Source organism: Lontra canadensis, unplaced genomic scaffold, assembly GCF_010015895.1.
Source record: "Lontra canadensis isolate GAN:19392208 unplaced genomic scaffold, GSC_riverotter_1.0 scaffold19, whole genome shotgun sequence".
Lineage (NCBI taxonomy): Eukaryota > Metazoa > Chordata > Mammalia > Carnivora > Mustelidae > Lontra > Lontra canadensis.
In genome coordinates this window covers 20,760,252-20,777,177 of record NW_022631013.1, presented here as the reverse complement: position 1 = coordinate 20,777,177, position 16,926 = coordinate 20,760,252, and the positions used below count along the sequence as shown (strand labels likewise).

Genomic DNA, 16,926 nt, shown 5'->3' with positions numbered 1-16,926 from the left:
GCCAGATCCACACTGTTTCGTTGACTAGTGGGTACCACCCCTCCCAGCGTAAGAGTGAGCTAATGCTCCATAGCGAAGGAGACAAATGACAAATTCATTAATTCATTAAAGTCTGGTATTACATTCCTATTGTCTACTCTAGATCTTTTGTTTAAACTAAGCTCTCTGTTAAATGAGTCATTAAATGGTAGTGTTTGGATTTTCATAATTATATTTGAATTTAACAGGTCTTCAATCAGCAGGAACTTGAGCTGAATTAAACGTTTTAATGTCTGACATGTGCAACTAAGGGGTTAGATAACCTATTTTAGCTACCTGTTTTTCATAAGAAAACTATGAACTCTAATTCATAAATTATCAAGTCCTTTCCTCTAACAGATATAATCCACCGTTCAGCTTTAGAGATAACAAAGATATAAATGGTTCAATGCAGGTAATACTTCATATTTCCACAGGGATAAAGGATGCAGAGCTCTTCCACATGTATCTGCTATGTTCCTGTAATCCTCACGTGTGAGAAGGGTCTCTCTCACGTTTCCACAAGTCTCCAGGTTGGTTTCTGTGAGGGCTCTCTTCACATTTATCAACCTTATTTTGTTCACCCTCGATCACATATACCTCATTTTTCAAAACAAACTGTAAAATGTGTTCTGAGGGAAGCATTTTCTACTCATCCATTTGAGATCTGTTATGGGAAAACTCCTTCCTTATAATTGAAAACATACTGAGTAAAACAGTGATTTCCAAGCCTGTTTTTAACCTACACTTCCCCCCTCCCAAACAACATCTTATGCAGATCCTGGATACATAAAATAGAGGCAGGCTGCTCTGTCTGGAGCTCCGGGGGTAGCAGACTCCAAAGCCATCTTCCTCATGGCCTCTGTCTGGCTCCCTGCAGCTGTCCCTGAGCCACCTCCTGTGAAGCATAAGTGCATTCCTCACAAATTATTCATCAAGTTGACACTGGAACATGCAAAAGGCTGTCAACAGCCAGTGGCTTCAGAGCAAGGGCTGCCCTGGGTGATGACAGCCGGAGCCCCACTATGCAATGCTGTGGCTTGGGTCAAGTGAAGGGACCTGGTAGTCATCGAGTAGAGTCCTGTCCGGCAGGTGGGATCCTTGGGGGAAGAGTCCCAGAATGTTTCCCTGAGCAGCCACTCCTGTTTGCTGCAGGGTTTGCTCCCCCAAGACCTTGACCAAGAAGTTGATGTACCTCATTGCCAGGCGAAGCGTTTCATTTTTGCTCAGCTTTTTGTCTGGAGGGTGAGTGGGGATGAGCTTCCTCAGCTTGGCAAAGGCGCTGTTGACGTTCTGCTGCCTCCACCGCTCCCTGGTGTTTGTGAAGATCTTCCTGGTCATGTTTGAACTCCTGAGACAGGAAAGAGAAAGGGACCTGAGGGCCAGTACTGTGTAAGCGATGGTGGGTGTCGCACGTCCTGCCAAGGATTTGAGATGTTAGATCTTTTTGACCCAGGTCAAAATTTAGGAAACTCCACTTCCTCATTTTTAGTTTTGGGGGTTTTTGTTTGTTTGCTTGCTTGCTTTTTCTTTTCTTTTTTCTTTCTTTCTTTTTTTAAAATATTTATTTATTTATTTATTTATTGGTTCTTCCTTTTAATAAGAGAAGAAAATGTGGCAGAAAAAAGGACAGGGTAAGAACAATACCCTTCAGCCTTTTTCTCCCTAGCTGTTTTGAAGCCTCCTGTTGCAAGGTGGTTTTATCCCAGTATCCCCACTATTTCTTTTATCACCAACTCCTCCAAATTATTCAGAACCAGGCATAGTATAGGATTTAGTGCTTGCGCAGATAAAATATACATTTAGCCAATAGAGCGTTAACTATGGATTCTCAAAAATAAATAAATAAATAAAAGCTGCAGTCCTAGGTTTCCCTAATAAGATAATTTGGGGAATGAAGATAATAGTGCCGCTCCCCTCTTAGCGGACAGACCTCACCTGGAGAGTTGGGCCTCACTGCACAAGACCTAAAATATCCAGCCTGGACCACATTTAGAAGAGGATGAACAGAGTGATGAAGTGTCTTGAACCCCTGTTGTATGAAAGACAGAAGTGGGGCTATTTGGCATGACCAGAAGAAAAGACAAGAGACAGGTAGGTGCTATGGAAAATATTCAGGCCTCACAAGCCTGTGCTTGGGTGACCTTTCCAACTCGGGGATAATCCAACTGATTATCACCATCTATTGCTAAATTTTCCTTTGTCATTTTTAATCCATAGAGGCACAGGCCCCTTTTGCCAGGCAGCCTGGATTAACATGCGTTAATGGGAATGCAGATGATGCATGAGCAAACAAAGCCCTCTGAGATCTCGGCGTGCAGTGGGTGCTCTACTCTGAAAATAGGAACCCGTCATCCATATTGAAACTCTGGATGATAAGGAAGCAGTACCCTCACCAGACCCCTGCAGTCCTGGAGGCAGGTCCAGCAGGAGCTCAGCACAAGGAAATGCTACCATCTCCAGTCAGAGGGCGTGTGTTCTGGTCACAGCAGCAAACTTCAACCAGCTGTGAGGCACTGCTTATGTCACTTCACCAACCCGAGCCTCAGTTCCTCAGCTATACAATGGGCATTAATTATACCATCCTTTCCTTACAGTTTGATGTGAAAGCATTCTGTGAACCATAAGCTGAGGAACATAACTTTGCTTTGTGCCAGGCATCGTTTCTCACACATTAACTCACACTGCATACATATGCAAGCAGTGTTGGTTGTAGAGACAGTATTGGAGGCACTGCTGGGATTGGCCAAGGGCCACTGACATGGTCCAGAAGTCATTTCACTACACTGTGTGCTGGCATCTCTGCCCTTCGGTAGGAACCAAATGACATCTCAGTTAATTAGAACAAGCCACTCTGTTACCCTCAAGCCCTGACTCTACAGGGATCAGTCGCCAATGGAAGCACCTGCGTGGTGGGTAAGGACAGAGGCTTTGGGGCCAGAACTTGGTTTGGATTTTTGGTTCTGCTCCTTAGATGAGCAATCTACTTAAACTCTCTGTGTATCAAATGCCTCATAAGTAAAAGGGGACTCAGGGTGCTACCTGTAAGGACACATAAAATGATCCACATAAACCACTTTAGTGAAGGGTCTGGCACACAGCCAGTGGTCAATAAATATTAGTCACAATTATTATCTCTATCAATAAAACAGGGAAAAGTAAATGTTCATTGCAACTTAGCATTTTTCTTTCCTAATGAAGAAGCTACAGTGCAGTAGGAAAGGTCTGAGCTTGATTTATGGATTTGTTTGTTCTGCTCTGTCTACGGATGTGTGTTGGGGTGTGTGTGTGTGTGTGTGTGTGTGTGTGTGTGTGCAGAGCAAAATACCTCGAAGGATTCAGGCTAAACTGTTGACCGTGGTTCCCTGGGGGAGGACCGTGGGTTGGGGGAAGATAGAAAAGGAGATGGGTGTGTTTTATCTGACATAGATGGGTAATATTTTACATTTTTATAACTAAAAAGGATTCATATATTATTTGCTTCATAATAGACAAAAGCTAAAAAAGTTTATGGGCTTTAATGTAGAAAGACCCGGCTGTGAATCTCAGCTCCCAATTTCTTAGTTATACGATTCTGAGAAAATCACTTAACTTCTTTAAGCCTCAATTTCTTCTCTGGAAAATGGAAATAAAGCCATTTCCAAGGTTCTTGTGAGGATTTATAATACATTCTGTAAAGCATATAAATACATAAATGAGGCAATACGTGCCTGCTACATAGGTGCTTAATAAATACAAGGCTTCTCTTCCCTATGCAGATGGGAAGGGTCGTTACTCCAAAGAATAGCATTTTAGAGTCATCCGTATGGCCCCAGGACACTTCCCCATCCCTGTACTTGTTGCCTTTCCTGCTTCTGTCTGTATTGGAGACAGAGGGCTGTGTTGAGAACCCAGTGATAAGGGAAAGGGATAGCAGCCCAAGCTCACTGGCTGATTTCAGGCTCCTTCCACCAGCCATTTGGGTCTCTGTGGAGAAACGTTTAGTAGGACCCATGATCCAATTACAATCATACGTACTCTGAGCTTACGTATCAACATTTACTGACCAAATGTGGCGGACATGGTGCTGCCTGCTGGATCCTGAGGAAATCAGTGCCTTGTGAATGGAGAGAGCAGCACCTAATCCAGGTATTCTAGGGGCCTTCCAGGCATACCATGTTTGAAGGGGGTGGACCAGGTGATCCGGGGGGCCTCTTTCTGCTCTAAAAGGCCACAGTGCCCTGCCTATTGCCTTTGATCTCACTTAGTCATGTCTAAATAGCCTCGTCTTTTATCTACGATGAAAAATATGAGTGTCGTCAGAACTGTAACCAAGTAAAATTAACATATGACAGTTCGAACCTAAATCAAGGGATTTTAAGATAGAAAACTACCCAGTTTAGCTTACACTGAGGCTGGCTGCCTTGCAGCCGGGACTGTGGGAGCAAAGTTATTTTCAAGCTTCTCTTGTCAAAAGAGGGTTTAGCTCACTCACTAAGTCAACTCTGGTCCCTTGTGGTCGGGGTGGGGGGGGCATCTTTTTCAAGCTGGAAGAAAAAGATTAAGCAGGATAAACTAACTGGTGTTCTCTTCTAAGAGGGCTCGATTCTATTGTGCTAGAAGCAGACAGAGGAAATAAGGAGAGGAAAAGATGGGCTTCAGAAATGTAGCCTGCCATCCTAGAAGGAGCTTAATAATGCCTTGTTGATTTATCCTCAAGGGTGTTACTCTCCTCCACAGGGGGAAATAGAAATCAGTTCTTTAACAAGCTGGGAGAATTCAAAGCAGTGGTCACTGGGAAATTACTAACGTACTCATTAAATCAAAGGAAAATTGCACTTAGTGCTTTTCCAGTTGTAAGGACTGATTACTGCTTAGCTTGATTTCAGAATAATTTAAGAGCTTAAAAAAATGCACCAGGGCGCCTGGGTGGCTCAGTGGGTTGGGCCGCTGCCTTCGGCTCGGGTCATGATCTCGGGGTCCTGGGATCGAGTACCGCATCGGGCTCTCTGCTCAGCGGGGAGCCTGCTTCCCTCTCTCTCTCTGCCTGCCTCTCTGTCTACTTGTGATCTCTCTGTGTCAAATAAATAAATAAAATCTTTAAAAAAAAAATGCACCAGATACGACAGAATCAGAAAACATCTGATAGATGTCAAAACAGAGGTAAAACATGTTGTCCCAGGTCACATGGGGAGTCAGTGGCACAGCCTGTGTCCCATGCCTCTGTATTGATGCATCTTTGTCACCACTGACTTCTGCTAGGTCAAAATACATAAACTTTTTGCACCATGGTTTCTTCTGGGAGTCTGGGGAAGCCTAAAGGAGGACTCAATCCCAGAACAATGATTCAAAATATATAAAGTAATAAGCCTTTGGTTCCCTCCTCAGAATAATTATTTTAAATGCATGAACTGAAATACATAACACAGAAAATCGCCAAATAATTATTAAAATAATTTTTAAATGCAAAACAGTAATAATATGCTTTGTTTTTAACATATAAAGTATTTATTACTATAATTTCTACACAGTGATATGTAATCAAAAGATATGCAATGTGGATGAAGGTATTTAAGATTTTTATTGGTGACCTCATCACCAGTACTACTTTTTATTACCCACATTAGTAAATAAATTAAATGCTAAATTTAGATCAAAGGTTACTGGAAATGAAGATGTAATTTTTTCCCATCCAAGTATATAGAACCCCTGATTTTTAGTTCCATGCCTCTGGTTGGGTAGGTGTCACGGACCTGGGGTTAGGAATGCCTAGGCAGGAGGAATGTAATGGTAAATATAATAGGAATATAGGAATATAGGTGTGCACAAACTTCTCTCTATTATATTGTCACCACTGAAGTTAACAAGTTACCAGAGAGAAGAATGACAAGTTACGCACCTACAGAAATTGACCAATGCCCCCAAAAGGGATTGCTGCTTTTTTGTGACAGTGGTTTCTGGACACAGAGCCTGGGGCACCAAGAACATTCCTGCAGTAGCCTGTCCCAGGCATTCGGACTCACATGGCTCTTTGTTCATAAGACTTAAAATTTCTCCTCCTGTCATTTGGTCATGTGCATTTGTCTCTTCTTTTGTCTTTTTCTTGAAAATAAGTGAAAACAGACTCCAGAAAGAAAGAGATGGAAGGTGGCCTATAGAGTTGGGTTAGGGAGAGGTACATAAACTCCAACACTGGGAATAGTTTTGCCTTTGGAAATCATTATAGAAGTAACACATGCTCATCCAAGAAACAGACAAACAAGCAGTACACAAGTGCATAAAGTTACAATATAGAAGTGTCTCTATCTATTCAATCCTACTCCCCAGCAGTAGCCAGCTTGGTATGCGTAAATACAATATAGATCCTTTATATAGAATACATATGTCCTTTAAAAATCGGAACACATACACATAATAGTATGTGTTCAACTCTGCACGTTGATGCTCTAAATAAATACATTTACCGTGAGTAACATTCTTTGGGAGGGCACCCCGCTCTCTGGGAGAGCTGCCTCTTCCACCTGCGCCTCGCTGCCTGACGCACCTGAATTCTCCGCCCACCCCGCCCAAACTGTAGCCCCAGTCCACTTCACTTCCTTACTTCTGCCTTTTCCTTTTTATAACCTTCACTCCCCCTAGCCTGAAGTCTGCATCCAGGAAAGCAGCTGGCGCTCAAGTTTCCCACCTGCCAGGTGCGGGGGAGTAGCTCACCCAGACGCAGAAACTACCCTAACGGCCCTCGGGGGTGCTGCGGGGTGCGTTCAGCATCGCATACCAAGGTGAAGCAGCCAGGCCGACACGCACAAGGGCAACGCTTTGCTCCCCCAGAGTCGCACCACCACCCCTACTCAGAAACCCCCGGGTCTTCTCACTGAGTCGACTTGGTAGCTGCTACCAAGTCGCCTCCACACCTCTGTCCTCCTGGGCGAGTGAGGCTCGGATTCCGGGGCTGCGCGGGAGACCGGCTGGCCCACGAACCCGGACCGGGTAGCGCCCACTCCCCGCCCCCCACCCCGGGGTCGACGAACCTCCTTGCCTGGAGCCGGGAGACCGCACCGTCGTTGTCGCCGTGGCTGGGTGGCTGGCCGTGTGCGCCCTCGCCTGGACGCCGCGCCGCCACAGCTGCCTTTATAGGACGCGGTCCTTTGTCTCCGGGACTCACGGGGCCCCTTCCCGCACGGGATTCCCGCCCTTCCCTCCCCACTCCCTGTCGCCCCGCTTCCCAGGCCCACAACCCAGACCCACTAGATCAGCGGTTGTGGGGGTGGGATCCGAAATCTGCGTTTTCACTAAGCATTCCAAGAGATGAAGATGCACAGCGACGTACAGCGGTCACTGCACTGGGCAGACACCCGGGTTTATGCATCTCCAGGTCCACAGTGCTCAGCACACATCTTGGTTATTTCAGTGCCCTTCTACACGGCTTTCTTCTATGCTCTCTCTCTCTCTCTCTCTCTGCTATCCAGCATCACCCAGAAGAAACTTATGAAAATCCAGTTTGGATTCATGTCACTTCCTGTTCAAAACCCTTATGTGGCTCTCCATTTCACTCAGAGTTAATCTGAAGTCTTCACAATGGCGCCTAAGATACTCTTCACCTGACCTGTCTCTTTTTTCTCTTCCTGTGGTATAGTCAAATGTAGCCACCCTGACCATTGTTGTTTCAGGAACACACCAAATACCCTCCCGCCTCAGGGCCTTTGCATTGCTGTCTCTGCCTCCAACACTCTGCCTCCAAGTTATCCATATAGTTTCCCACCTCCACCCCAACCTCCATTCGTTCATTCCACTGTTATCACCTACTATGGCCTACCCTGTTCAGGTTCAGGGAGACAACTTCAAACAAAACAGACACAAATCCCTGCCCTCAAGGAGCTGACATCCTTCAGATCTTTGGTCAAATGTCATCTTCTCATGCAGATTCTCTGAGAACCACATCTAACATTGTACTTCACAGGCATAGGAACTCTTCATCAACCTACCCTGCTTTATTCTCTTTAGTGCTCATTCCCATTTAGTAATTTTTTAAAAAAGATTTTATTTATTTGACAGAGAACACAAGTAGGCAGAGAGGCAGGCAGAGAGAGAGAGAGGAAGGGAAGCAGGCTCCCTGCTGAGCAGAGAGCCTGATGCGGGGCTCCATCCCAGGACCCTGGGATCATGACCTGAGCTTTAACCCACTGAGCCACCCAGGCAACCCTCCCCCCCCCATTTTGTCATATTTTACTTATATATTCTATCTCCCCCCAACCCCAGTGAATAGGCATTCATCAAACATTGGTTTATTAATGGATGAATAAGTAATGAATTTCTAGACATCACATTCTCTGAAGGACCCAGCATAGAATTTAGTACAATAAACTCACAATGCATTACAGCTTAGTGGATAAGAGTAAAGGACTCTGGGGTTTCATTACCCAGGTTGAAATCTCTGGTCTAAGTATGGCACTGGCACAAAAACAGACACATAGATCAATGGAGCAGAATAGAGAATCCAGAAATGGACCCTCAACTCTATGGTCAACTAATCTTAGACAAAGCAGGAAAGAATGTCCAGTGGAAAAAAGACAGCCTCTTCAACAAATGGCGTTGGGAAAATTAGACAGCCACATGCAGAAGAATGAAACTAGACCATTTCCTTACACCACACACAAAAATAGACTCAAAACGAATGAAAGACCTCAATGTGAGACAGGAATCCTTCAAAATCCTAGAGGAGAACACAGGAGGTAACCTCTTCGACCTCAGCTGCAGCGACTTCTTCCTAGACACGTCGCCAAAGGCAAGGGAAGCAAAGGCAAAAATGAACTATCAGGACTTCATCAAGATCAAAAGCTTTTGCACAGCAAAGGAAATAGTCAACAAAACCAAAAGACAACCAACAGAATGGGAGAAGATATTCGCAAATGATGTATCAGATAAAGGGCTAGTATCCAAAATCTATAAAGAACTTATCAAACTCAACACCCAAAGAACAAATAATCCAATCAAGAAATGGGCAGAAGACACGAACAGACATTTCTGTAAAGAAGACATCCAGATGGCCAACAGACACATGAAAAAGTGCTCAACATCACTCACCATCAAGAAAATACAAATCAAAACCACAAAGAGATACCAACTCACACCAGTCAGAATGGCTCAAATTAACCAGTCAGGAAAGAGCCACTCTGGAAAACAGCATAGAGGTTCCTCAAAAAGTTGAAAATAGAGCTACCCTACAACCCAGCAATTGCATTACTGGGTATTTACCCTAAGGATACAAAGGTAGTGATCCGAAGGGGCGTGTGCACCCAAATGCTTATAGCAACAATGTCCACAATAGCCAAACTACAGAAAGAACCTAGATGTCCATCAACAGATGAATGGATAAAGAAGAGGTGGTATATATATACAATGAAATACTATGCAGCCATCAAAAGAAATGAAATCTTGCCATTTGTGACGTGGATGGAACTAGAGGGTATTATGCTAAGTGAAATAAGTCAATCAGAGAAAGATCATATGATCTCTCTGATATGAGGAATTTGAGAGGCAGGGCAAGTGGGCCATGGGGAGTAGGGAGGGAAAAAATGAAACAAGATGGGATCAGGAGGGAGACAAACCATAAGAGACTCTTTTTTTTTTTTAAGATTTTATTTATTTTATTTGACAGACAGAGATCACAAGTAGGCAGAGAGGCAGGCAGAGAGAGAGAGGAGGAAGCAGGCTCCCTGCCGAGCAGAGAGTCCGATGTGGGGCTCGATCCCAGGACCCCAGGATCATGACCCGAGCCGAAGGCAGAGGCTCTAACCCACTGAGCCACCCAGGTGCCCCCAGAAGAGACTCTTAATCTCAGGAAACAAACAGAGTTGCTGGGGGTGTAAGTGAGGGGGGGATAGGGTGGCTGGGTTATGGACACTGGGGAGGGTATGTGCTATGGTTAGTGCTGTGAAATGTGTAAGCCTGATGATTCACAGACCTATAACCCTGGGGCAAATAATACATTATATGTTAATTAAAAAAAAAAAAGAAATAAAAGAAATCTCTAGTCTACCCCATTTATGTGATCCTAGGCAAATTATATAACTTCTTCCTGCTCAGTCTCCTCATCTGGAAAATAGGGACAGTGATAGGATTGTAAGGACAGCTACTGGCTAGCTTCCCTGGGAGAGGATTATATAGCCCCACCCATTGCCATGGACTGACAGTGCCTCCCTGTAGGTGATGGGAGAGGACTTCCCCAACCACCACGGGGCTTGGCCATGTGACTTGCATCAGCCAATGGAATGTGAGCAGACCTGCTGTCTGAGGTGATGGAGTGGGAGCTTTAAGAGTGATTCTAGGGGCGCCTGGGTGGCTCAGCAGGTTAAGCCTCTGCCTTCGGCTCAGGTCATGATCCCAGGGTTCTGTGATCGAGCCCCGCATCAAGCTCTCTGCTCAGCAGGGAGCCTGCTTCCTCCTCTCTCTCTGCCTGCCTCTCTGCCTACTTGTGATCTCTGTCTGTCAAATAAATAAATAAAAAATCTTTAAAAAAAAAAAAAAAAAAGAGTGATTCTAGTTGGGCTATCATGTGAAAGTTATGTTTGGGGCTGCTCTTTCAGCCTGAAAGGCATGGAGCAAACCCATAACCAACCATGGCCCTCCTGTAACATGAGTGAGGGCTAAATCTTTGCTGGTGTAAGTCACTGAGACTTTGGGGTTATTTGTCCCCCTCCTCAAAAATTTAAAAAGCTGTTGCATGAATTGTTAGAGTCTCAGGAGGCAAGAAGGTGTAGAAAATGCTACATCTGACTTCATGGAATTCACAGCCTTTGGGAGGGAGAGACATAACAAAAATGACTACATACAAGACAGTCCTGAGTGCCAGAGAGTATGAACTTGGAAATGGGGAGAAACACTAATTCTAGCTGGAGGATCAGAGATTGCTTGTGGGGGGGGGGTGGCATTTAAACCAGGCCCTGACGCAAGGCTGCCCCTGATGTTTGTGGGACCCAGGAGAAAGGTACAAATGGAGACTCCTGACCCATTCCCATTCTTTTCTCACTGCTTAGCTCTGTTCTGCTCTGTGAAGGGCCTTATGTGTATGATGTGGACTCCCAGGTCACATGGACCTCAGGAAGAGCCCTGTGTAGGTTCTAAAAATGGCCACTGGAGCAGAAATTCAGGTCCTAGAAACCTGGTCTAAATCCCAGGGTCCTGGATACCCAGAATGTGATCCAGAACGTGGGAAATGGGCCCCAGCTGGGTACTGGAGGAGGGCTAGTACAGGGCCATCTAAAGCGCATCTAAAAAGGCAGGAGTCCCCGTTGCCTGGGTATCTGGGGTGAAGGATGGGGAAGACTGCAGGAATTACATGGGTAGGAGTGGAGAAGACAGTCATGTGACACCAGCTGTGTGGACCAAGGATGGGAGCCATATGTTTAGATTTACAGGTTACAAGGCTCATTCTGGTGGCAATGCAAAGGATGAACTGGAGGGTGAGTTGGAGAAAATTAATTGGTCAACTTGTGCACAAAGGGGACCTTTAGAAACACAACTTGATATTTCCAGCAAACATCCCCAATTTGTCCTCTTTCTGCTCTTCTGTTTCCTCTATGCGCTGTAGAAGGGGAACTGTGGCCTCCCACTGCCCATGCTTTTCTACCGTGCCCTGTTATATCACAATTCTGATAGACTGCATGTTATATTTTAAACCAAGGGCTTATACTACCCTTTATCTTAGCCAAAAGCTTGTAAGGGAATATATGTGCTTAACGGCATATTCTGAGATTGTAAAAAAAAAGAATTGTGGCAACTGGACCACAAGATCAGAAATGTGTGATGCAAAATAAAACAAGAAGCTGTAAGTGGGATCTGTGCACAGCTGGACACAAGCTTCAGAGAAAGGGGCACAACTGACCAGGGTCGACATCTGTTTTCTTCTCCAACCTGTCTTACACACTATTGTTGCCTTTATCATTGTTAAAATGGGGAAACATTTTGGAGCACCATGCTACCAGCAGTGATTCTTCAGATGATGGGCCCTCTCCCATCCCAGTCTCCCAGTGCTGGGAGTTAGGGGCTAGGTCTGGTTCCGCAGGGGAAGGGGTTGAAGGAGGAATTTACATAATCCGATTATTGGGGGATTAAGTTTGGGCAGCTAAACGCCTCTCTGTGCTCAAGCTAAAACCCTTACTATTCATGGCTCTCACTGCCCCCTGGAGAGACTGCACCTGCAGACTCCTGGTGAGGGAAGGGCAGGTCGCTAGGATAGCCTGGTTCTACTGGCTTAATTGATCTGTCTGGATTAGCCTGTGAACACTGGACCTCTAGTCCTCCGTGCAGGGGTTGTCAGCTTCAGAAGAGACCAAACCTGAGGGTTTCAGAAGGGATTTCTGTCAGCCCAGGTGGTTGTGGGCCAAGGTCATTTTGGCTGGAGGTCAAGTATCAGCCTTATTTATCCAATCTTAAAACTCCTTCCTCCCCTCTCATTTCTAACTCCCTTTCCAATCCCCAATTTTCCATTTCCAGGACCCAATCCATCCATCCATCTCTCCATCCATCCATCCATCCATCCACCCATCCATCCCTTCTTCCGTCCACCTACTGTGTATGCAGCCATCAATTTATTCATCACATGGATTAGCTAGTTCTTGATAGTTAATAGAATTCACTAGTAAATCCTTTCAGGTAGGTTTTGTTCCTTCAGGTGTTCTATCTCTCTCTCTCTTTTTTTTTTTTTTAAGATTTTTTTTTTTATTTATTTGACAGACAGAGATCACAAGTAGGCAGAGAGGCAGGCAGAGAGAGAGAGGGAGGAAGCAGGCTCCCTGCTGAGCAGAGAGCCCAATGCGGGGCTCGATCCAAGGAACCTGAGACCATGACCTGAGCCGAAGGCAGAGGCTTAACCCACTGAGCTACCCAGGCGCCCCAGGTGTTCTATTTCTTAAGTTAATTTTGGTACTTTGACATATAAACTTTGACATTTTCAAAATCATTAATAAAGTGCTATATATAGCTATTTGATGATTTTTTAAAAAAAATATATCTGGAGCACCTGGGTGGCTCCATCAGTTAAGAGACTGCCTTTGGTTCAGGTCGTGATCCTATAGTTCTGGGATTGAGCCCCATGTTGGGGTCCCTGCTTGGTGGGGAGCCTGCTTCTCCCTCTCCCTCTGTCCCTCCCTCCCACTCATGCTCTAATAAATAAATAAAATCTCTTAAAAAATGAAAATAAAAAATATATCTACCGGTATTTGTGTTGCCTTTCAGTTCTCATGATATGTGTTCTCTCTCTTCTTGATTAGCTTTTCAGAATCTTATACATTTTATTGTTCTTTTTGAAAACTACCCATGTTCCAACATTTTTATGATTTTCTAATGTATTAATGTCTACTCTATTAAATCTGTTCTTTCTCATTTGCTTATGTTTATTTCATTCTCTCTCCACCTCCCATTCTTAGATTGAATGTTTATTTTATTAATTTTCAGGCTATGAATTTTCTTCTGACATACCTTTGGTGTCGCTCTGTGTTTCCATTTATACTATCATTGTCATTAGTTTCTAACATCTGTTGTTTATTTTAATTTTTCTTTTTGAAAGTATTTTTAAAATTTCTTTATGGTGGTATTTTTTGGAAACAATTTTCCATTAATTTCTAATTTCATTGTGGTATAGTCAAAGATATGCTCTCTATTTTTTTGCTTCGGGATATTTATTGAGAACTTCTATTTGGTAAAACATATGATCAACTGTTATAAATGATCCATAAGCAATAGAAAAGGAGGTAAATATCCTGTTTGAAAAATAAAATGTTTTTATATACCTCCGGTAAATCGGTTCTTCACCTCCTTCTTGGAAGTTTTGGTCTGTTTTAATCTCTTTGACAGAGCTGTATGAAAATCTCCCTCCACTGCTTCATGTCTGTTCCCTCCTTTCAGTTTTTCCAGGACTACTTGGTTTAGATCTTTATATTTTAAGATAATACATTTGAAACATGAAGACTCATGGAAGCTTCATTGATTAAGAGAATAAACCCCATATCAATATAAAAATGACCTTCTTTGCCTTGCTTCTTGTCATGAATTTTATATTATGATAACCTACTCTGCATTTTCCAAATAAAACTGTGCTCATTATTTTACAATTAATTCGTAGGTGTGTGGGTGTGACTCTTGGTCATAGGTTTTATCTTTCTATGAAACTTTATTCGGTAAATTAAAATTCCTTAGACTCTGGTGTTTTAAGGAAGCCCCATCACCATGGTGAATTCTTCAGAGCAAATCTCATTCTGGTTTACTTGCTCATTGGCTTGCCTGCTATACACTGTAAATGTCAAGAGGGCAAGGACTTAGCTTCGTTAATCACTAAACCCCACAAACTGTGCTTGCTGCTCATAAAAGCTGCTTGATAAGACATTTGTTGAATGAATGCAAGACAGTACTGACTCATTTCTCCAAACAGCTGCCCCCAGCCTTCTGTCCCAAGACACATAGCTTGTTTCTATGGAACGAATGTTTCCAAGGCCATGGGAGGGTTTTGGTGATTGTTTGCTTTTTTAAGGAGAAGAGAAGAGCATTCTGGCTGCTGTACCCAGGGTGGGAGAGAAAAGATGTGAGGAGACTAGCTAGCAGGCTGTGACAGGAGAGTGGATACTGTTTGACCTCCGGGGTGATATGGAGCACCAACTGGGGGCCAGGGGCCAAATTCTCTATCCCATTATTTTGCACTGGGTACTAGGTGTGATGCAAGGCGTTACAGCCAATTTTTCCATTTCATATGAGAAATTATATGCTTTGATTATAAAGTGACATAACAAGTTATCATCCTTGACAAAACAAAATATTGTTCCCAAACAAGTGAAATACCAAAAAGTATGCCCAAAGAAGCAAGATTTCACCTGCAGCTGACTCTGTTTTACCAGTGGTCCTTAGACAAACATCTTTCCAGAGCCAGCAGAGGCTGTAAATTCTTATGGACATTAATGTCACTCCATTCACAGGACCCACAGAGCCACTTAGTGATTAGCTCACCTCCTCCGAAGCTTTCCTGCCTCCCTTTCTCTAAATAAAGCAAGCGGCTGCAGAGAAGACCGGGTGATGTAGGAAACCAGGGCATCTGGAAGGACAAATAAGCTGACATGCTCCACATCTCTATAGAGCTCTGGAAAGGGTGTTGGATGAGTGACAGTTTTAGTCTTCTCTCACAGGGAAAGAGAGATGTGGCTGCTTTATCACTGTTTTTGGACTTTCCTGTGGTCATTTCCTAGTCATGACAGCAAAGGAAAGATGCTGGAATCTGCAGACTAGTTTCTGATGTGCACTGGTCTCATGGCCCTGGACATACTCACAGATAGACACAGTCAAGGAAAAAATGGTATTGCTTTAGAAGGAAACAAACCTGCTGTCCACTGGGTTTTTCCCCTGCAGCATACAGTGACTTTAGTTGACAAAAGAAGAGAAACAATATCACTCTGTAAACAAAGTTATCCTTACTTGGAAGGCTGCCATAGGCTGACACCAGACATCCCGCATTTCAGAAGCAGCCAACATTGAATCTCAGGGATGATCCTCCACCAGATTCAAATGTAAGACCCTGTCTGAATAAAGAAGAGGGGAAAGGTGAGTGATTCATCCACAGTCAGATTTGCAAAGATTTCCTGCACTGCTGTAACACTCTCCTCTTGATGCCTCTTCTTGTTTCCTCTGTTTTCTCTGTCTGCTGTCTAATCCTGTGCCTTGCCTGGGATAAGTACAATGATAAGGTTACTGGTTCTGATTGCAAGGAGAGGAATTTATTATTTGCTTTACAGGTCCATGCTGCTTTATTGCCTTCCCAGGTAAACTGGCTACTTATTTAAGAAATATTTAAGAATTATTTTTTAAGAATTTTATTTAAGAAATAAAAAACTGATTGAATTTTTAATTGTAAAAAAAAAAAAAAGCAAAACACATATTTTACCCTTCTGAGGCTGGTTTCTATAACCTGGAAATCAGGCTGGTGGGCTATGAATTCAGTGGGGTGAAGTACTAAGCAATTCCTAGTGGGTAACAGCTAAGAGAAGGCCTTTACTGTGGTCGCAGAGGCAGACTGACTGGTGTCTGAATCCTTCTCCCACATTAGTCTCCCACTTTCAATTTCTCAGCTGTGAATTGGAAACCTCAGCTTCATGGCTTATTGTGAATTTTTGCAGTAAATGCTTAAAAATGGTGAGAACAGGCATCTAACAAAAATCATACTTTCTCAGTAAACAATTGTGTTTTCATTTTTGTTGCCAGAAAAACTTGATCCAAAAACTAAACGGAAAGCCTAAACACATTCCTCTAAGATCCTCCAAAGGGCACTTTCATTTTTTTTCTTTCTTTTGCCCAACCCACCCATCCTGGCTCCAACTTCTCTCCTTCCAGTTGCTTTGGGTCCTGTGCTGCTAAGAAGCATTTATTTCCTTCTAGAATTTGAAGCAAACAGAGCCCAGAGCTGGGTAAGGGAGATATCAAAGAGGGGAAAGAAAAGCTTCCATTGAGCATCAGGTTCTCTCTTACAATTAATTGCCACTCTCCAGCTCCCCAGGCCCAGCACCCCTTGGTAACACCCAGGCACACACATACACACACATATCTCCTTCAGGACATCTGGTGTTGAGGCCTGTCCAGAACAAATGTTGACCATTGCAACAGGGGCACATAACTGCCTCAAGTGAGTAGGCTTTTCTTCCCATAGTTACAGCTAGAGGGATACACAGCCCTGGGTGTGCCCAGCTGCTCATACTCTTAAGACCAGGCTTGTTTGGCCTTCACTCTACACCTAGAGCAGAGAGTGCTACTTCCAGCCAATAACCTCAAGGGCAGTAGGAAAGCAAAGGGGGTGGGAGTGAGCAGAACCAGGTACTGGAGAAAAGAAAGAGGTGGGGTGTGACTCCCCTTCTCCCCTTTATATTCTCTGGTTTTTGTTTAAGAGACATGACTCAT

At 43.9% G+C, this 16,926-nt stretch overlaps 1 protein-coding gene across 2 annotated transcripts; it reads right to left on the bottom strand.

Annotated features, from left to right (window-relative positions):
- Positions 1–245: 245 nt before the first annotated feature.
- On the bottom strand, positions 246–15,549 carry TAL2 (TAL bHLH transcription factor 2). 2 transcript variants are annotated; one of them, XM_032860880.1, is made up of 3 exons: positions 2,409–2,466; positions 1,957–2,050; positions 246–1,393 (listed from the first exon to the last, which is right to left on the bottom strand). In XM_032860880.1, the coding sequence occupies exon 3, from the start codon at positions 1,357–1,359 to the stop codon at positions 1,042–1,044; it is 318 nt and encodes a 105-aa protein (XP_032716771.1). In that variant the 5' UTR covers positions 1,360–1,393; positions 1,957–2,050; positions 2,409–2,466; the 3' UTR covers positions 246–1,041. The 2 variants fall into 2 exon arrangements, with proteins under 2 accessions (XP_032716771.1, XP_032716770.1); XM_032860879.1 differs by lacking the exons at positions 1,957–2,050; positions 2,409–2,466 and adding an exon at positions 15,454–15,549.
- Positions 15,550–16,926: the final 1,377 nt, after the last annotated feature.

Bases quoted from the DNA above. Each gene is read 5' to 3' on its own strand.
- TAL2 (XM_032860879.1), bottom strand. From the start codon at position 15,485: ATGTCTGGTGTCAGCCTATGGCAGCCTTCCAA. The intron at 1,394-15,453 runs GTAAGGATAACT...ACTGGCCCTCAG, and splicing joins AGCCTATGGCAGCCTTCCAA to GTCCCTTTCTCTTTCCTGTC.